The sequence below is a fragment of the Rhinolophus hipposideros genome (genome assembly GCF_964194185.1).
Source record: "Rhinolophus hipposideros genome assembly, chromosome: 14".
In the NCBI taxonomy this organism is placed as follows: domain Eukaryota; kingdom Metazoa; phylum Chordata; class Mammalia; order Chiroptera; family Rhinolophidae; genus Rhinolophus; species Rhinolophus hipposideros.
In genome coordinates, this window is record NC_138060.1 from 10,684,380 (window position 1) to 10,703,538 (window position 19,159).

The following is a 19,159-nucleotide window of genomic DNA, read 5'->3' on the forward strand; positions in this document are numbered from 1 at the left end:
TCGATCGATCTATCTATCATTTATCCATCTATCATCTATTCAGCCAGCCATCTCTCCACCCATCCATCCACCCATTCATTCATCCATTTTCTTTAATGCTAGTAATTCAAGCAATGCTAGTGTCTTAGGTGGAATTTCCCAGAAGCAGACCCTGAGATCAAAATTTGACAGCAACTTGCTTTTGGAGGATTCATCTCTGGAAATAGAATACAACAGGGTAGTGGAGAATTGAGGCAGGAAAAGAAAAGAAGGTAATAAATGGTGTATTAATGACTAGGTTTCAACTGAGGGCAGAGTTATCCTCCTGGGTACACCTGGAAATGGTATGGAGCACGACTTGGTACATGAGTTGTACCCCATGAGGGGTGGGAAGTTGGAATATTTATCCTCCGACTTATATTCTGTCACTGGATGAGGGCTGCTCCAAGAGACATTAACTTCCTAGCATTTCTGGCCTGCCATGCATAATGATCAAGTGAATTCCTGTGGCTAGAGAAAGCCCTTTAATAGTCCTAAGAGCTTGCAGTAAAAGGTGTAGGCATGAATGACCAGGGACTGACTAGGAAGTATGGGCAGAATAGCAGTATCTGCCTCGGCCAGCTAGTAACAGAATCAGAATCATTACATACACATAATCATGTATTTTGATTTCTTACATAATACAATGCTGGGAGCATTTCACACATCTTTAAATGTTATTTTATAAAATGACTTCTAATTGTTGCCTAGCATTTCATTTTATAGATATAAAACAATTTGTTTAACTGATTCCCTATTTTTGGACATATAAGTTATTTCTGCTTTTGCACGATTTAAAATAATTCAACAATCCATACCCTTTGTACACACTTCTTTCTCTATATCTCCAGTTATTTCTTTAGGATAAATTAAAAGTAATCTTGCTAATTATATAAAGCAGTGACTACTAATCTCATACCTAGAAGAATGCTTGAAATTGACAACAAACTTAATATTTTTTTATCCTGATGAGATCTCAAGACATGGAAATGACATAATAACACCCTTTCTCATTATTAATCTTCTGTTATTCTCTATATTCAGTTGTTCTCAAATGATTTAAGATTTTTACACTCTGGAACCATTTATTATCTAGTCAACACGGCAAGTTTATCACCATGTCATCAAACGAGCTGATTACTTGCAAGAATTGAGAGATGATTATCTTCTCTTTAAGAAGTTCAGTAACAAACATAGTCTCTTTCTCCACAAACATCATCTCATGCAGGCTTAAGGTAAGATAGATGGTTAGAATCCTTAGAATTTTGCATTTTACTTGTCTGAGGGAAAACATGCCAAATTCTATTTCCCATTCAACAGCCTGGCAAGTTTTATTTTCTATTGAAATATCTCACAGAAGTCCTTGTATAACCACCATTAATTATACTAACTGGTTTTTCTTAGTTTTCACTCCTTCACTTACTTGAAGTACTGAGTGGTGACATGCTTGAAGTTTTCTTACCTTCTGTGAAGCCCACACTTTCCTGGTTGTCCCACCTCTTCTCCATTTGGCTTTTCTTAGTCACCCTCAGCCACACCTCTCCTTCCTCATTTTTTCTAAGTGTGGGCATTCCCCATAGCTGAGCGCTGTGCTCTGGGTCTTCCATCTCTCTTGGTGACCGTTCTTCTTCTAGGACTTTTCATTGCATGAAGATGACTCTTAGAGCTCCATTCACCTCTCTCTTCTTACATGGGGTTTAGCATAAAACTCCATGATAGAAAACACCTCAAACTCTGCATTATGAAATCCTAATTTATACTCTCTGCTTCAAAGTGGCTTTCCTATAATTCTCTTTTTCTAATCTTTAACTCCTTCTTCCTATTCAATCACTTGGAAAATCAAGATCTTCTAAAATCTTGCCCTAAACCACCTTTCCAACTTTATCACCTTTCTCCACCTTATCACCTTTCTCCATCATAATTTTTTTGGTCTACTCACCATGATTCAAATAGAGTGAACATGACTTTCTTCTGCTTTTATTCAAATTAGTAGAATATATGAAATCCAAAAGTTTGGATTTGATTTTCTATGTGATGCTAACTAAATTTCTCTCAGCTCAGTTTTCTCTATGAGCATATAATACTTTCTTCCCAGAGCTAGTGTAATGATTACATAATGTAACATACATAAAAACAGCTAGCACGGTGTTTGGCACATTATAGGCTTGCAATAAGTATTTGCATATCTATTCATTCATTCATTCATTCATTCATCCATTCATTCATCACTGTGACCCTTTAAAACTAATCTTTGCCATGAAAACTTTTGTTCCCTTAGTCCCTGAACTCTCTAATCCCCTCTATCTTTTGTATCTTTCATACATCATGCATTAATGAAAACTGTTAGTTGGCATTCTTTGAGTAGGCTTTCTCCAAATATATTAAATTTCTTAAAATAAGAAACCATATTTCATACATCAATGTATAAAGGAAGTGCTAAAAATATTTGAATCCAGAACCCCCTCTCAATTATCAAAAAGTTTTTGTGTTTTTTTTTTTTTACCAAATTAGTACATTAGATGAAAAAACAGCTAAATATTACTTATTCATTTCAACCACAAATCAAAAGGGAGGTCGGATGACAAATGTTTTAGTCCCATAGTAAAATGATATATTACTGAATGTAAATCCCTTCTGATATGAGTCAAAAATACGTACATGTGGTGGTGGAAAGGAGTTACTCACTTGGGCATGTTTATCAGAAGTAGCACAAGGATGTTTTGTAAAATTATCTAGCATTTTCTAAATTGGTATTACCCCACATGTAACAATCTGATAAAAATGTTAAGTAGCTTCCTTTGATCTGTCATTTACAGACTGTAGTAGTCTCCCCTTTTCTGAAGTTTTGCTTTCCACAGTTACCCGAGGTCAGTCGAGGTCTGAAAATATTAAATGGAAAATTCCAGAACTAAATAATTCATAAGTTTTAAATTGCATGCTCTTCTGAGCAGTGTGACGAAATCTCATGCCATTGTTCTCTGTCCCGCCTGGGATGTGATTCATCCCTTTGTCCAATGTCTCCACGGTGTAGAAGCTGCCTGCCCGTCAGTCATGGACTAATAGCCAACTGGGTTATTAGATTGGCTGTCATCGTATCACAGTGCTTGTGTTCAGATGACCCTATTTTCTTAATAATGTTTCATTCACCTCACTTCATCTCATCACGTGGGCATTTTATCATCTTACATTATCACAAGAAGATGGGTAAGTACAATTCACATAACTTTTTTTAACAGTATATTGTTATAATTGTTCTATTTGATTATTAGCTATTATTGTTAATCTCTTACTGTGCCTTATTTATAAATTAAACTTTATCATAAGTATGTATATATAGGAAAAACATATAGTACATATACGGTCTAGTATATACTAGTATATATGAATAGTATATAGTTTCATATATCTGCTGGGGGTTTCATCCATAGTTTCATATATCTACTGGGGGTTTTGGAACATATCCCCTGAGGATAAGGGGACACTATTGTAATTGTTCTTATTCAAACAACTTGGCATTAAAGTTTATTGTCTTCCTTGAGTTTGCAATAAACTAAATAGTTATAAGCTGCTGAATGTTCTTATTTTATTTCTAAGATAATGATCAAATCATTGGCATTGTGAAGTGTGGGGCAAAAATAGCTTTTTAATGACTTTCATCACGATCATCTTGCTAACCCAACTTCTTCTGAAACAAATGACTTCAAAATAATCTGTATAAACTCTAGATATGTTTACTTACTATTGAAATCTTCCCCAAGAAGATAATAGCAAAACTTTGTATGTGTAATTGAAATTGCACCTCTAGTAAAACTGAGCCTGTTTCGAATGGTAAGTATATCTCCTAGGTGGAAATTAATGGGAAAAAAGTATAAGATACTCGGATGGATGAGTAGGCTCCTGAATAGTAGATGGTAAATGTTGTGCAGATGTGTAAGCAGAGTGGCAAAAATGTTCTTGCTTTCTTCTAGGGCAGTGGTTTTAAAATTACTTCTAGGAAACCTCGGGTTCTAAGGAGATTTTATAGGGGCTGTACAGCAGGGCTGGAGGACGGCATATGTGTGGCAGGGAGAGGTTTGGGGACGGGCTGCCTGGGTGCTTCAAGCTCCTTTCCTCCCATTTCAACTTTCTCAACAACTCATATCTGTTTTCTAGAGAGAGCTCCTGAGCAAGGTAACGTTTGGAAGAAAAGTTCTGCTACTGAAGAAACATTGGTTGATCTCTGTGTTTCAGAACCTAAGTAAAATTCTGTCAAATGAGCAGACCACTATACTTATAGACGGCAATAAACATTTTCTTCCAATTTCTTCAGTTGCCTTTAATTGGGCCAGTAATATTCTTGGGAACTAAATGAAGAAGTCCAGTGTTGGAAACATGTTTGCTTGAAGGGTCTTTTCAAATTGTATACTTCACCAAAGATTACATGACATTAAATATTACCTTGCTTTCCATCACACCCCAACCCAGGCACCGTCTCAACAGGCCTCTTGATTACTCTCTTCCAGTTTGAGAGACAGGCAGACCCGTGCTCAATGTTTAGTTACCTGTTTCACTTCATAACTTAAGGGACTGACCTTCAAGTTGTCTGCTCCTCCCACATCTCCTGGTGGGAAATCATTGGAGAAGGCAATGCAGACTTGACAATGTCCTGAATCATGTTACTCAGCATCCCGCCCCTGCTGCCCGGCCATTGGCAATTCTTATCTCCTATCCTAGAAGCTACAGGTTGATTGGTGAGCATGCATTGGCTTCACCGTTCTCTGGAGTTCATCCACAGAGTTCATTCAGAACTTCAGAACTGTCAAGCACCCCTACTCCCATTTCCAGCAGCATAGGAAGCTCTTCTTACCAATGTACCAGAGATGCTATGCTTAATGTTTCCTTAATTTATTTTAATTTGCTTCATTAATTAATCTGAACTTTGGGTTCTCTTCTTAGTTAGGAGAGTATCTACTTGAGTGGAGGTGTTTGCAACTTTTATCAGTTCTACTCTTAAAAACTGTTTAGTACAAACTGTTTAGTATCAATGCTACTTCCTTATGATTCATTGCCTGTGAACTGAAGCACTTTTGTTTGGACTAAGAGAAGTTCACTAGATCAGGAGACTGAGGATGTGTTCCATGATATACAAATCCTCTGAGATGCTCAGTGAGAAAGGGTTTCTGTGGCCAAACATATTTGAGAAACATTGCGTTTCTCTTGGTGATTCAAAGTGTTCATTAGAAGGGCAAGGTACCAAGAAGTCTTTCTTAAACTTATTTGATCATATAATTTCAGAATTCTCCCTCCCTGTTTCTCTCCCTCCCTCCTTCTTTTCTTCCATCCTTGCTTTTTAGAAACATTAAATGTTTAGGACTCCACGGGAAAAATTTTGCAAAGCACTGCACGTGCCTGTGTAAGAACAATTTTTAGACATCAGTTCCTACTTTTGTTCGTAATTTCAGAGCCAGCACTGTGTCTGGCACAAAGTGGTTCATGTTTGTCAAGTTGAAGTAAACAAGAGGGTCCTTGTATATTAATAAGATGCCAAACATTGTGTTGAAAGTTGTTTTAAAAAATTGCACCAGTTGTTTGGTGCCAAGAATTTGGGAGTTTTAAAGAAATCTATAATTTCAAATTTGAATTCAGTTAATCCACTTTGAGTATGGATCAGAATCACAAAATGTTCAATTTGGGACAAGCTCTGGTAAGTATTTCATAGACAGGCCAAAGACAAAAATAAGGTTTTATCTTTCAGACTGAATTTATAAAAAGATTGAAAGAATTATCTCAAACAATTTAAATATAACAATAGATATTTGAGCTCTGGGCTCAAGCCAGGTGGGCCCAAGCCCTGACTCTGCCATTTACTGGCCGAGGGTATGTGAGCAGATCTATCTGTGCCTCAGTTTCCTCATTTGTAAATGGCGATGGCAATTTTCTTCTCTCAAAAGGTCATTGTGATGACTAAATGAGATTAAACAAGTAAACAGCAAGTGCAGTGTTTGGCACAATTAGATATTAATATTATTAACACATTATCAACCAAGATTGCAGAGTCAATATGAGGTGACATTAATTCTAGAGAGAATTTGGGAGACCTTAAAATTGGAAATTACGGAGGGGGAGTAAGGAATTGTATAACTGAGGTCTCCATATTGATAACCCCTAATACTCTGGTATTTGTCGCATTTTTTTAGAGTAGAGTCATTTCTGGTTTTAAGGTGCAACTCACAAGTCCTCCCAGATGGGGTGGTAAGTGGACATTTTACTTGTTTGGGTATTGTGTGTCTGAGGCAGAATTCTTTTTGTTTACCCAGAAATCCTTGGGAGACCGCATCATTTTTTGAGAAACCATAGAAGGAAGAGGTATGCCCTGAGAGCTAGTGAGCACGAACCTCCAGCCCTTACCTGAAAGGGTAGGCAAACGCTATGTCAATGCTGAGGTTACTGTCTGTCTTGTTGACGCAGTCCACACTCAGACGCAGGCTTCCAGAATAGCCACCGCATGTTGCAAATGCAAAGATTGCAAAAAGCTGTGGAGAACAAAACAACAAAAGAGAAAGCGGCCATAAGACGGATGTTGATCTGATGAGATATATCGATAGGAGCTTAGTGTCTGGATGGAGAGAGGTCATAGGTCTTCTGAAGTGTGGCCTCATTATTTGGTTCAGGCTGGAAGGTGAAGGCCAGGATGATGGTGGAGAATAGGGAGTCGGGGTCTGAAAAAAGATCGTCTGGCAAACTGGAGTAATTTTGCTTGGAGAGAAATTGAAAACAAGGACAATATATCTGCATTTGAGTGTGTAAATAGCAGTCATGCCTCCTCAGAAGGTAGAGATGTAATTTCACCTCAGAGGAATTGGAAAGCCACATGCGCCATGGGATTAGTGAGGGTTGTGTCCAGGTGGGAAGAATTTGGGGTGTCTCCTTGCTTTCTTCTTTTGTTTATCTGTACTTTTCTGCAATGAACATGTTTGTCTTTGGAGATAAACAGATTATTAAAAGGCATGATTGGAGAATTTTAGAGCTAAAGGGTTGATGAGGAGCAAAACGGTGCTACTTCAGAGCCCACAATCTCAGTACATGTCAGACTCAAACCACTCTGGGTGGTTACATCTCTGTATCAGTTGCTCTTTCTAAGTCAACTAGTTACTAATTAATGTCATGGACTATCCTGGTGCAGAACATGGATCTGTGAGAATTACGTACGGAAAATTAGAAGCAGAAATTCAAAGAAGTCTTCAGAGAAGAAGATACATCTGGGAGGGTGGGGAGTGCCAAAAATGGCAAGTAAGAAAATGCCAAATCTGTCCACTTAGTGTGGCTAAATTCAAAAGAATTTCATTTCCAAAGAAAGGCAATCAAATGCACTTAACACTAACCCATGCTGTAATTGTCCCACTTAGCTTATTTTTCTTTTGGAATTCAGCTTCTTGAAGAAATTTGGGGTGCCTGTTAGGAACATGAGCTCACTTTGCGGAGCAAGAGGAGTTATTGTGTACAGATTAAGCACACGGACTCTGGAATGTGACCTTGAGAAAGTTGCCTAATTTCCCTATGCCTTGGTTTCCTCTTCCGTAAAACAGCACTGATAATAAGTCGTCTGGGTCATTTTGTTGTTTGTAATATGAGGCAGACAGTTGCTGTGGACAGAAGGCTGCTGGAGCTGGCAACATCACCAAGTCTGTTCAGAAAGTTCAGAAGCTGAAATGAGTATTCTTCATACCACCTGCCACCTCACTCCATCAGTGGTGGAAGAAGAGCCTCCGAACTGTTTGTCCCAACTGGCCTTTGAACTTTAACAGGAAAAGACTGGTTAATGATAAAACCTTCACAGGGAAAGTGTATGTGGCAGTTCTAAGTTGTTAGTTTTAAAACCAGTGTTTAAAAAAATGATAACAACTTGACCAAAAAAATATAGCAGATAGAGTAAAAGCAAAATGTATTTACATTTGCGAATGTGTGTAAAGCACTTAGAAGAGCTCCTGGCACAGAACAGGGAAATGTTAACAAATGTCATTACTGTAAATAGATGTGGATGAGCTCCTTGGCAAGACGTTCCAGGCCATAAAATAGGAAATTCAGACTTACTCCTCCCTAGCTAACTCTGTATAGCCATCAGCCCCAGTGAACCAACATCTAAGCACTCCAGAAAAACTGATCAATTTTGCTTTGTTTGCCTTTCTTCCTACTTTGCATCACTGATGGGACTCAAGGAGGCATTCAGAAGTACTCCAGCCCACTCTGTGGTCTGGAGATGGTGCACACAGAACGCCAGAGCTGCACGGAGCCTGATCTTTGCCCCTGAGGCGTGGATTTGCTGGGTTCTCGTGACGAACGCTCTTTCGGCCAGCTCTGAGTATTGTTAGAAGTAAAGACGAAGTGATTTTCCCTGTTCAATGCTTAAATCTAGTTTTCATCATGTAGTCTCGGAGGTCTCCGCCCTTCGGACCATGTCATGACAGCACCTTTGGTACAACTTCTTCCAGAAGAAGGAATGGATAATGGAGTCCAAACCCTGTTGTCTGGCTGTGCAGAGAGCACTTTCCCTGCCCCAGCTTCTTCCCTGTAAAACATGGATATCCTCTGTGTCGTCCTGAATCAACGAGATAATTAAATGAAATGGAGTGTAACAGCCCCCTCCCAATTCATGCAGAGGTTTGTGTGGTATTTATGCACGTGCACTTCTCTGGGCAAGAGTCCTACGTGTATTATCAGCACTTTTACATGTGAAGGTTAGGATTTGTCCACTGTTGCCATTATAAGTGCCGACCAGGGGCAGGTATTGTGTCGAGCAGGTAATGTGATCATATTTCCTTTTGACAACAACGGAGTGTGTTGCATGTGTGTGAAGCTTAATATTTCTATATGAAAAATGTGGCAGAGTAGCAAGTGCCTTCAAACAGTGGCATTAAAAAAAAATTCCTTGAAACTTTACAGTGTAGTGAGTTAAAGTAGAAGGCATAAAGACAAGCCTTGTTCATTCCAGTGCTTAATGGCTACAAAGAAACAGCCTCTGGCTTTTCATCGTATTTTAAAGTGCTTTATGTAGAATAAGGGATTATTAATACTACCATGTAATAAACTTAAGAGGGAGTGATAATTACGTATTTAACTAGTTAGATGCACTGAAGGAATGCATCCGATGATTCAAACCATACTCGTGAAAATGTAAGACATTGTACGGGAGTTACGTGTGATATCTATGGGCATTCTGGTTAACTTTCTCCTTTCTCCACAGTCCTCACTGATTAAAGGGAAATCATACTGTGTAACCAATATCAAATTCAGTAATATCATGAAGTGCAGATTAAACAGATAATGTCTGTATACCACTGGAAGAGTCAGATCTTGCTGAGTGAATAATGTATTATAGGGATGGTTGATTCCATAATTGGGAGAATGAAATAAACTCTGCCAGAATATATCAGCCAAGAGCCTGGTCCTGTAATTAGAATACATCAAGGCAGAGTGGGGAGAGGGGACTGGAAGCTCTTTTGGGGGGGGAGGGTGGTATAAAAATTCTCTTGGTGTAATAAAGAAATGTAGAATACAAGGGGACTTTGGAAATCCTCCCACCGATTCCCCTTCCAGAAGTTCGTCCATCCACCCCACCTCAGGTGGTAACGCAGAGCAGTTTTGGAGTCAGGCAGACCTGAACTGGAGTCTAATTCCTTGCTATGTGACACTGAGCAAGTTGTTTAACTTCTTCTAACCTCTGTTCCTACATCCACCAAATCAGGACAAATTCACTGGTTCATTCAGCAGATGTTTAATGATGTACTTACTAGGTGCCAATTGGTGGATAACACAAACATAAAAAAGTCGGAGAAAAGACAAAGATAAAGAAAGTCATGCCCACTATGAAGCTTAATGCAGGACGGGGGAGACAGAACCAAAACGAACACACAAATAATTAATTCAAATTGTGTTACATATTTTAAGGGAAGCTCTTCTAGACAGGGAGTTCTATCTGAGGAGGTCACATTTAAGCTAAGACCTTGAGGATAAATTAGAGGAAGCCACACAAAAAGGGGACAGAGGTGGAGGGAAATACTGTGGGCAGAGACAACAGCTCAAGGGAAAGCTCTGAGGGAGAAAAATCTTGACAAGCTCAAAGAGGAGTGGAAGGTCAAGGTGGCAGGCAGATGGTGAAGGAGGTTGAGAATAATAGTATTTACCTCCCAAGATTTTATGTATATTAGCTGAGAGAACACATGTAAAGTATCAGGTCCATAGCCTTCAATGAACATTCAAGTTTCTTCTTTTCCTTCTTCTTCTTCCTCCTTCTCCTCTTCCTAGTCCTCTCCTCCTCCTCCTCCTCCTCCTCCTCCTACTACTACTACTACTACTACTACTACTACTACTGCTACCCTATTGAAGAAACAGAACTAGAGAGGAAAATTCACTTGCTGCAACTCAGAGTTGCAAGAGCAGAGTTGGAATTAGAATCCTGCTCTCTAGACTCCCCAAGTCACCATTCTTCTGTTTCGTTCTGGAATAACAGGAAGAACAATTTTTAGCCATGTGGGTAGAAGACATGTCAAATGGCCTGGCCATCATTGCCCAGAAACACACCGTGGTACTTTAGTGGCCTGGGGCTCTCCATGTTTCTCCTGAGTGTCTCACAAACACATACTTGCAGGCTCACTAACCAAGAACAGGTACATTGCCTTCTCTTACTTTCCGTTCCTTTCCTTCCTTCCTTCCTTCCTTCCTTCCTTCCTTCCTTCCTTCCTTCCTTCCTTCCTTCCTTCCTTCCTTCCTTCCTTCCTTCCTTCCTTCCTTCTTTCCTTCCTTCCTTCTTCTTTTCACCCTTGACGGGGTGGAGTATTTTAGAAGGAAGATCTTGGAAAATGTAAAGAGACAAAATCTTTCTTAATTTGACAACTGCTGTTTCGAGAGTCCAGTAATATTGGCAAGAGGTAGGTTGTGTGTCTTGTAGATGGTTGGCTCTGCAAGACTGTTGCTTATTCCTAAGACAGACACTATCCCCTTCTGGGAGATGGAAGGCTATGGGAAAACTCTGTGTTATGCAGCCAGGCTGCAATGAGAACCAGGTGTGGGTCCTGGAAGTCTCAGGGGAGACAAGAGCCTGAGAGGACAATGTGGGGGGGTGGTGAGGAGAAGTGGGGTAAAAATAGAGGAGAGAGATGGGGCTCAGGAGAAAGATCTCCATCTGAAGCTGACTCTCTAAAGAATACAAAGAACTTGATGGGAAATGTGAAGACATGTTGTCCATGTGTGTGTTTTCTCTAACCTGGGCTCCATGCTCTGTCCTCCGCCAATTCTGTGCCTTCTTTTTGGTAATGCTGTATATGCACACACCTTTCTAGACATTGAGAGCACAACCCAGGGGCAAAAGTCCATTTACCCAATCAAGTGAAATTAAAACCTCTGTGTTTCCATCTTTCCTAAAGGTCCCAATTCTCCTCAAACAAGGAAGACACGTCACCTCTAGCACATTCTAAGATAATCATTATTGTAATCACTGGCCCAATCATTCACTTCCTTTGAGTTCAGGAGTGCTAAATAAACCTCTTGCAATAGACTCTCATTTCACTACTGTCTTGGATGATCTACGGTTCTGTTCCTAACAACAAAAAATTACTCTCTAAATGGACACAATTAGCAGAGATTTCTCTTGCATGCAGTCTGATTAGAGACACATTCAGATGAAATAGGACAAAAGAATTGCCTTGATTTTCTGGCTTAATCAGTATCCATAAACCAAAATCACCCATAGCAGGAATATCTTTGCACAGTTAATGAAACCAAAGGTTTTCTCCTGGAAAGAGGACAAGCCACTCTCTCCTTGGAACTAACTGAACAAGACAAGGAATGCCAATGAAAGCTGTTATGAATCTTTCTGGTTAAGTTGCAAGGCACAGTTGAAAGCAATATGTTGGTTTCAGAAAATCAAGCTGATTAATGGCTCTCATAGGAATCTGTGGTCTGCAGTGAAGTCAGGGAGGGGACATCTTCCAAGGCCTGATATGCAATCTCAGAAATGCCTCGGAAGTAAGTGAGAGTAAAGAGACTGGTAGGAAAGGTATTGGGAGATTGGGACCAACTACTGGTATTCATATTACTACCAAGCTGTGTGTGCTGACAATCAGATCTCCAGAGGACAAAGCTTTGATTTATAGCATTTGCCAATTTCCATGGTGCAAATACACCCACCATGGCCAACTCTAAGCTACAACATAATACCGCTGAACCTTGACTTGGAAGAGAGCTGCACAATCAGCTGTGCTCCAGCATACTGCTGCCACTGAGGGTCTTTCCCTGACTCTCCACTGGGGCAAGAACTCTGGTCTTATTTCATTGAGTCATTCCTTTTCTTCATATTTCCTCTTATTTCATGTCACTCACCTTGGGCTTATTTCATTGATTGAAGAGGTTTCATCAGGTACAATTGTTCATTCTTTTATTAATTTACCCACTCAATCTCTAATTCACCTAGTTATTTATTATAGCAGACGTTGCTGATGCCCTGCTTATATCCTCTTGGCCCCCTAGAGGCCACCTGCAGCTTTAGGGGCACAGTCCTGGTACACACCAACGGCTTTCTCCTCACACACCTGGTCTCTCTGCTGAGGGCTTTCTCAGGCAGCAGGAATGTGCTCAGCCTGTGATGGGGGCATCAGGGTAGCCCCCAGGAGCTATTTCCCTGGCAGCTTCCAACCAATGTGGGATGAAAATTGGTGGATAAAACCCCAGTGCCCTTGCGCCTCGGGAAATCTTCAGGTGTGTTCAGTACAGTTTCTCAGAGGATGCCTCTTAGGGTTGCACCCCAGTCACCGGCAGCAACATTGGCTCATTAACACACCATTGGTTGGCTTTCCTCCTTTCCCTGTCTCATCTCCCCATTCACCATTGTGATTCCGGGCATCGACTCTCAAATAAATCTCTTGAGTCCAAATTCTCATCTCAGGATCTGCTTTTGGGAAATGTAACTGAGACAGTTATCAAACACTGACTGACCCACTGTCACTTTTCAGGCACTTCAGTGCGCCCTAAGACTGTATTACTAAAGGGAATGGGGTCTCCTGACATGCCTTATTGCATGTCTCTCAGCTTCTAACTTACCACACTCTTAGCTCCCCTGCTCTTTTCAAATAAGCTGATCTCATCACAAATAGAAAGTCTTTTTTGGCTACATTGTCTAGAGGAGACCTTCTGAAACCAGCTCACCCGCAGCCTGAACCCATTATTTCCTGTTTGTTTGTTTTTCACTTGCACAGACATTTTAATATCTGTGTTTGTTTGGCATTATTTATTCACCTGTTCATCTTTTGTTTGACCACTTCCCTGGAGAAAGGTAATACAGTTGTCTTTGTTTCTTGCTGAATCTCTGCCAGCATGCACAGTGCTTGGCATGAAAATGGTGCTCCCTAAATTCTTGTTGAATAAATAAGTAAATATATCCACACCCTTCCCCGCCCCCCAACTTCCAAGGAATTTGCTGCCCATTTTGGGATGCGGACAAGTGAATGAACAGGCATTGTGACACTGTTTTATTATGATGGCAGTAACTGGAGCATATTAGGGAAAAATACGTTACCTACTTGCAGAGGAGTGGAGGGGACATGAGGAATAGCTCTCTGGAGGAATAAATAGGTAAGCAGAAACCAGGAAAACATGCCAGATTTATCCAGGAAAGAGGGAAATGAAGAATGTCCTCGGCAGAGAGAGCAGCAACTCAAAGATACTCCAGTGAACAAGGAAAGCATATTTGGAGTATGCAGTTGGTATGACTGAAGAAGACATTTCTAAGATGGGAAGAAAGGATTGACTGAGGTCAAGAGGCAGCCAGGGGCTTGTCAGGAATGGTTGAGCAGGGATCTGAAAACTACGTCCCCTGGGCCATAGCCCTCCACATTCATTCCTTTACGTATGGTCTGTAGATGCTGTCGTGCTACAATAGGAGTGTTGAGTACTGACAAAAGAGGCCCTATGGTCCAAAAAGACAACCATGTTTACTCTCGGCCCTTATATAAAGTTTGCCAATGTGAAGAAACCTGGCTCTCATGGGGGGATGAATTTTCAGCAGGGGGCGGGGCCTAACAAATTTGCATTTCAGAAAGGCCACCCTGAGAGAGGGTTGGGCTAGGTGCTGGAAAATGAGCAAGTGTCTCACTTCCCCAGATAGTCTGCAAACCCTTTGCCAACAGGGCCACACCTCAGGCATCTTTGCGCCCTTTAGTGTGCCAAAACCTTGTAGGTGGCTCATAAATTTTAACGAGTGAATGAATATACGAATGAAGGGGCAAGAGAAGATGAGAGGACGAAGTGCTTGGAAAAGTATATTCCAGCACTGGAGAATAGAATAATAAACATTAGAATGATGGGGATGATGAAGATAGATGATAGTAATCATAAAACCGCCACATTTGGTTTTCTGTACCAGTCCCTTCAGTAAGTACATTATTTACATGAGTTCATTTAATCTTCTCAACATAGGAACGTAATCCCTCATTTTACAGATGAGGAAACTCAGGTTAAACACTATGTCAAGGTCACATGGTTTATTAGTGCATGAAGCGGTCATGGTTTGAACTCGAACCTGCCTTTCTCTAAAGTTTATCTTCCTTCTTCCCAGCTCTCCCAGGGCTGTGAAGCGGGTTTTTGGCTGGAGCATTCTATGGAAAGACTGAAACATAAATATCAATGGTGGGCTTGTTAAGGTTTCCTCTGTCACATCAATGCTCAAAAAGCCAAGCGAGCACAGAGCGAAGCATCCATAAGACAAAGTCCTGATCATCTAAATGGAAATTAGTGACAGCTTTTGTGCTTTGCCTCATCTACACAAGCTTTCACCCTGCAGCATGCCAGGATATCAGCGGGAAGGGAGTTAGGGTCTGGCATGACAGGAATATTGAAAAAGCCTGACGTGAGTTGGTTATGCCAATTATATTTGACAAGTCCCTCCTCCTAATTGTCAGCCACCCACAGTGGTGAATCACGGTGGCTTTCTCACTTTCGTACATCTCCAACATTCAATAGCTTATAAGTTCAAGAGACCCAATTCCTGTCCTTCCATCACTGTGATGGGCCTCTCTTGTCCCTTCTCCTGTATGATTTTCTGGGGCTGATGAACTATTTGTCCTCAGTACCTCCAAAGAGCATTTCTGGAAACATAGTTGTTTATAGGAACTGATTGCCTGAATAGTGGCCTTGGAAAAGAGAGGAATACATCCTGTCAGGATATTTTCTGGTGCAGGAAGAGTGGTTGATTAACTATGGCTTCCCTCGTATCCCACTTGCTACCAAGGAGGCCCACAGCCAACTGATGAACATCTCTAAAACTTAATGTTTCATTTCTACTCATCTTTGTCCAATTATTCTTCCTTTTACTGTTTCTTCTTCTGCTAATAATTGGATTTTTCAAAGGAATTGACCAAGCAATTTCTTGGCCATCAGTTTATGGTTACGCAACACTCTGACCCAGAAGGCTTTTGTGAACAATCCCGTGAAATCTTGGGTGGGACCTTCATGTGAAGATTAAAAACTGCAAGTTGTCCCTGGAAGACAATATATTGTATCTGGTTTGGAGGCACTGAAAACCATTGTCCAAAAATTTTCCCCAAAGAAGCCATATGTTTTTTTTCCTGTCATCATATTTAACTATTTGTTCTCTTACCCAGCTCCAATATTTCCCATATTGCATTGCATTTCATGCCACCGGTTAAAACAGATACTGTGCCCTGCTCTCTGCTTTGTGATTTGTGTGAAGTCTTCCCAGGCAAAAGCAGCTTTACAGAATTGGTACTTCACATGACCACCTGAGGAATTCTAACCAGGCACTGCAGAAGAACTCCAAATAACTTATCTAGCAAAAGTAAGAAGTTTCCATGTTCATTTTCTTAAACATGCATCTTGGAAACTGGATCAGTTAGTAAAATATTTGGTCAAGGAAACAGATATTGACCTATAGTGGCTTACACAAATAGGGGTTTGTTTTTCATTCATACCAAGGAGTCCAGAACCAGGTGGTTGCTGGTATTGGTGATGGCTGGGCCAACATCTCTTTGATTCTTATGGTCTTTGCCTCATAGTCACAAAATGGCTGCTGTGTACCTGCATGAGAGACTAGCAATGTTCAGCTTCCCTGGGCTTTATAGGAGAGGTAGGCAAGGGCACAAGGCCTGGGAATGATTTTTGAATCAGTTAGTCTTCACTGTTTGCCACAGGAACTTATAGGAGAAAGAAGCAGAAGTAAAATAAGCACGATGACATTTTATAAAGGCAAGACGGGATAGTCAAGCCCAGTCAGTATCTGACCGTTTCCTTTACCCTGGACAATCTCTAGAAACTCCTGTGACTTCCATGCAATAGGCTAAATTTAACACTTGCCCATAAATTAAAATGTAAATTTCTGCTCAAATTTTATTTTCCAACATAAAACTTGACACAAATCTATAAAGTAAAATGTATGGTTGAAATAGTAAAACTAAACTGGAAACAATCTTCATGCCTATAAAAAATGTAGGGCAATCAAATTCTGAGGCAATCAATGAAATATTATTCAATAGTTAAAAAGAATAAAACACAATACTGAAAGTTGTTTGCAATCTTGTATATAGTTTTAAAAGAAGCAAATTTCCAAGTATAACATGCATGCATTGTATTTCTGTAAAATGAAATATTTGTACAAACGAAGTCTGACAATTAATTTCGTGAAATTGTTGCAATGACGTTGCTAACCTTTTTTGATATCAGAAGGATTATTCATCATGAATTTGTACCAATTGGACAAACGGTTAACCAAGTTTACTATTTGGAAGTGCTGAAAAGTCTGCGTGAAAAAGTTAGCCAAAAACAACCTGAACTTTTCATCAACAATTCATGGCTCTTGCATCACGACAATGCACCAGCTCACACGGCACTGTCTGTGAGGGAGTTTTTAGCCAGTAAACAAATAACTGCATTGGAACACCCTTCTTACTCACCTGATCTGGCCCCCAATGACTCTGTTCTTTACCCAAAGATAAAGGAAATATTGAAAGGAAGACATTTCGATGACATTCAGGACATCAAGGGTAAACAATGACAGCTCTGATGGCCATTCCAGAAAAAGAGTTCCAAAATTGCTTTGAAGGGTGGACTAGGTGCTGGCGTCAGTGCACAGCTTCCCAAGGGGAGTACTTCGAAGGTGACCATTGTGATATTCAGCAATGAGGAATGTAGCACTTTTTCTAGGATGAGTTTGCGAACTTAATTGTCGGAGCTTGTACACATATATACATTTTCAATAGACTTGAAAAGATCTAGAGAGGTAGCACTGAAGTATTTTCAGTTGTTACCATTGAGGAATGGACTTTGCAGGCAGAATCTCAGTTTATAATTATTTTCATATTATTTCAATTTCTTCCAATAAGCATGCAGAACTTGTGTAACAAAAAAGAAATTTTCTTAAAAATGCAAATTTTGACAACCTCTGAGTAACTTGAGCAAAGTAAATTCAGGCCTGTCAGTAGATGACTGTGATGTTTTTAACGTTCATTTGAATAAAAAGAATGTAAAATAAAAAAAAACCTACTCTCTTCTGGAACTATCTTCAGTAGTACCTTTGCATTATTTACATTTGCAGAGAATGTAAATGGAGTAACATTTTGCCCTGCTTATTTATTAAAATATTTTGGCAAAGTCACTCTTTAGAAACAAGGTAAAAAATGTTTCAAAATACACCATGGGAACATATGTCAATCATAAGGTAAGTAAAATGTATGACTTATCTTTCATCAGATTCAATGACAGTAATTATTTTTAAAGGAATCAACTCCAATTTGCTTCATATCTGTCATAATGGAGTAACAAGAAAAAATATTCACTAGAACGCTCACCTAGAACTGACACCATTTCTCTGACACCTGATTAAAGTCCTGTGAATTAATTTCTTGACTATCATACTATTTTTGAACTTGACATTTTTCCAAGGTAAACTTATGATATGGACTTCCTGAATTTTCTTACCTACCACAACCATCTGTTAGAGTGTTGAAGGAAATTACTGATGATAGATATCTTAACTGCATGTTTCTGCTTGATAGAAAAATTAGAGCAAGATAAGCTCATGGAACATAGCTACTTTTCTGTAATTCAATAATACATATATTCATTGAACATGCTGGCGTGAATTATTCCTTTTCAAAAATCATGTTTTCAGGATAATATAGAATAATTAGAAATTTTTTTTTTTTGTCTGAAGCTGTTACAACCCTTAAACCTCGTTTTTGTGTTTTTTTTTTTTTGCTTTTTTTTTTTAAGAGTATGCCCCAGATTATCACGTCCAGAGTTCTCTGAATAGGAAAAAAATAGTCAAATTGGGGTTCTATTATGATTGAGTTCAGTGTATTTGGCATATCTTCTTTAAGATTTAAATATTTAAATACTTCATGTTTAGAGTTGTATTTGTATCCATAAAGCAAATTAGAATAACATAAGATTGCTTTGAAAAAAATATTGATCAATAACAATTTTTCCATACTTAATTAATATTTTTTCACTAGACTACAATGTCATTAAACAGAGAAGTGTCTCTCATTTCCCCTTGTTTTATTTAAAAAATTTGTTTTGTTTTAAATTTAGCTCTATATTAATGAAGGACAAGCACAGGGTCCCATTAAAAGAACAGTAAGAGTTTATTTTTGCTTGTTTTTGCATTTTTTTTGTGCTTTGTGGCCATCTTAAGCAAAATTCAGCTCTTACTAAATAGAAGCCACGAATATAACCAGGCATATAATGTTTAAGCACATGATCTAAGAGGTAGCAACCCAGAATTAATCATAACTATTTATTGTCAGAGAATTTTGAAACGTGCAAGTTGAAGGCCTTTCTATATTCTGCTTCCTTTGAATACTTTGCTGGCAAGTTGGAGCTCTATCCTGCTCATACTTCAAAACGTTCACGAAGTTGTGTGATTATTCTGATTCTTTTTTTTCCTTTTTTTAAAATTTATTGGGGTGACAATTGTTAGTAAAAATACATAGATTTTAGGTGTACAATTCTGTATTACATCATCTATAAATCCCATTGTGTGTTCACCACCCAGATTCAGTTCTCCTTCCATCACCATATATTTGATCTCCCTTACCCTCGTCTCCCACCCCACTGATTCTTGACCTGGAAATCAATGCCTGAATCTCTGAAACATGTC

The 19,159-nt window shown here is 39.4% G+C and overlaps 1 protein-coding gene across 2 annotated transcripts in view; it reads right to left on the bottom strand.

The window, feature by feature from the left end:
* SYNPR (synaptoporin) overlaps window positions 1–19,159 on the bottom strand; it is a 296,011-nt gene that overhangs the window by 110,808 nt on the left and 166,044 nt on the right. For both annotated transcript variants that reach the window (XM_081072256.1, XM_081072257.1), the window contains one exon: window positions 6,406–6,530. In XM_081072256.1, the coding sequence (XP_080928382.1) occupies window positions 6,406–6,530 (125 nt within the window). The remainder of the gene's footprint in view (window positions 1–6,405; window positions 6,531–19,159) is intronic.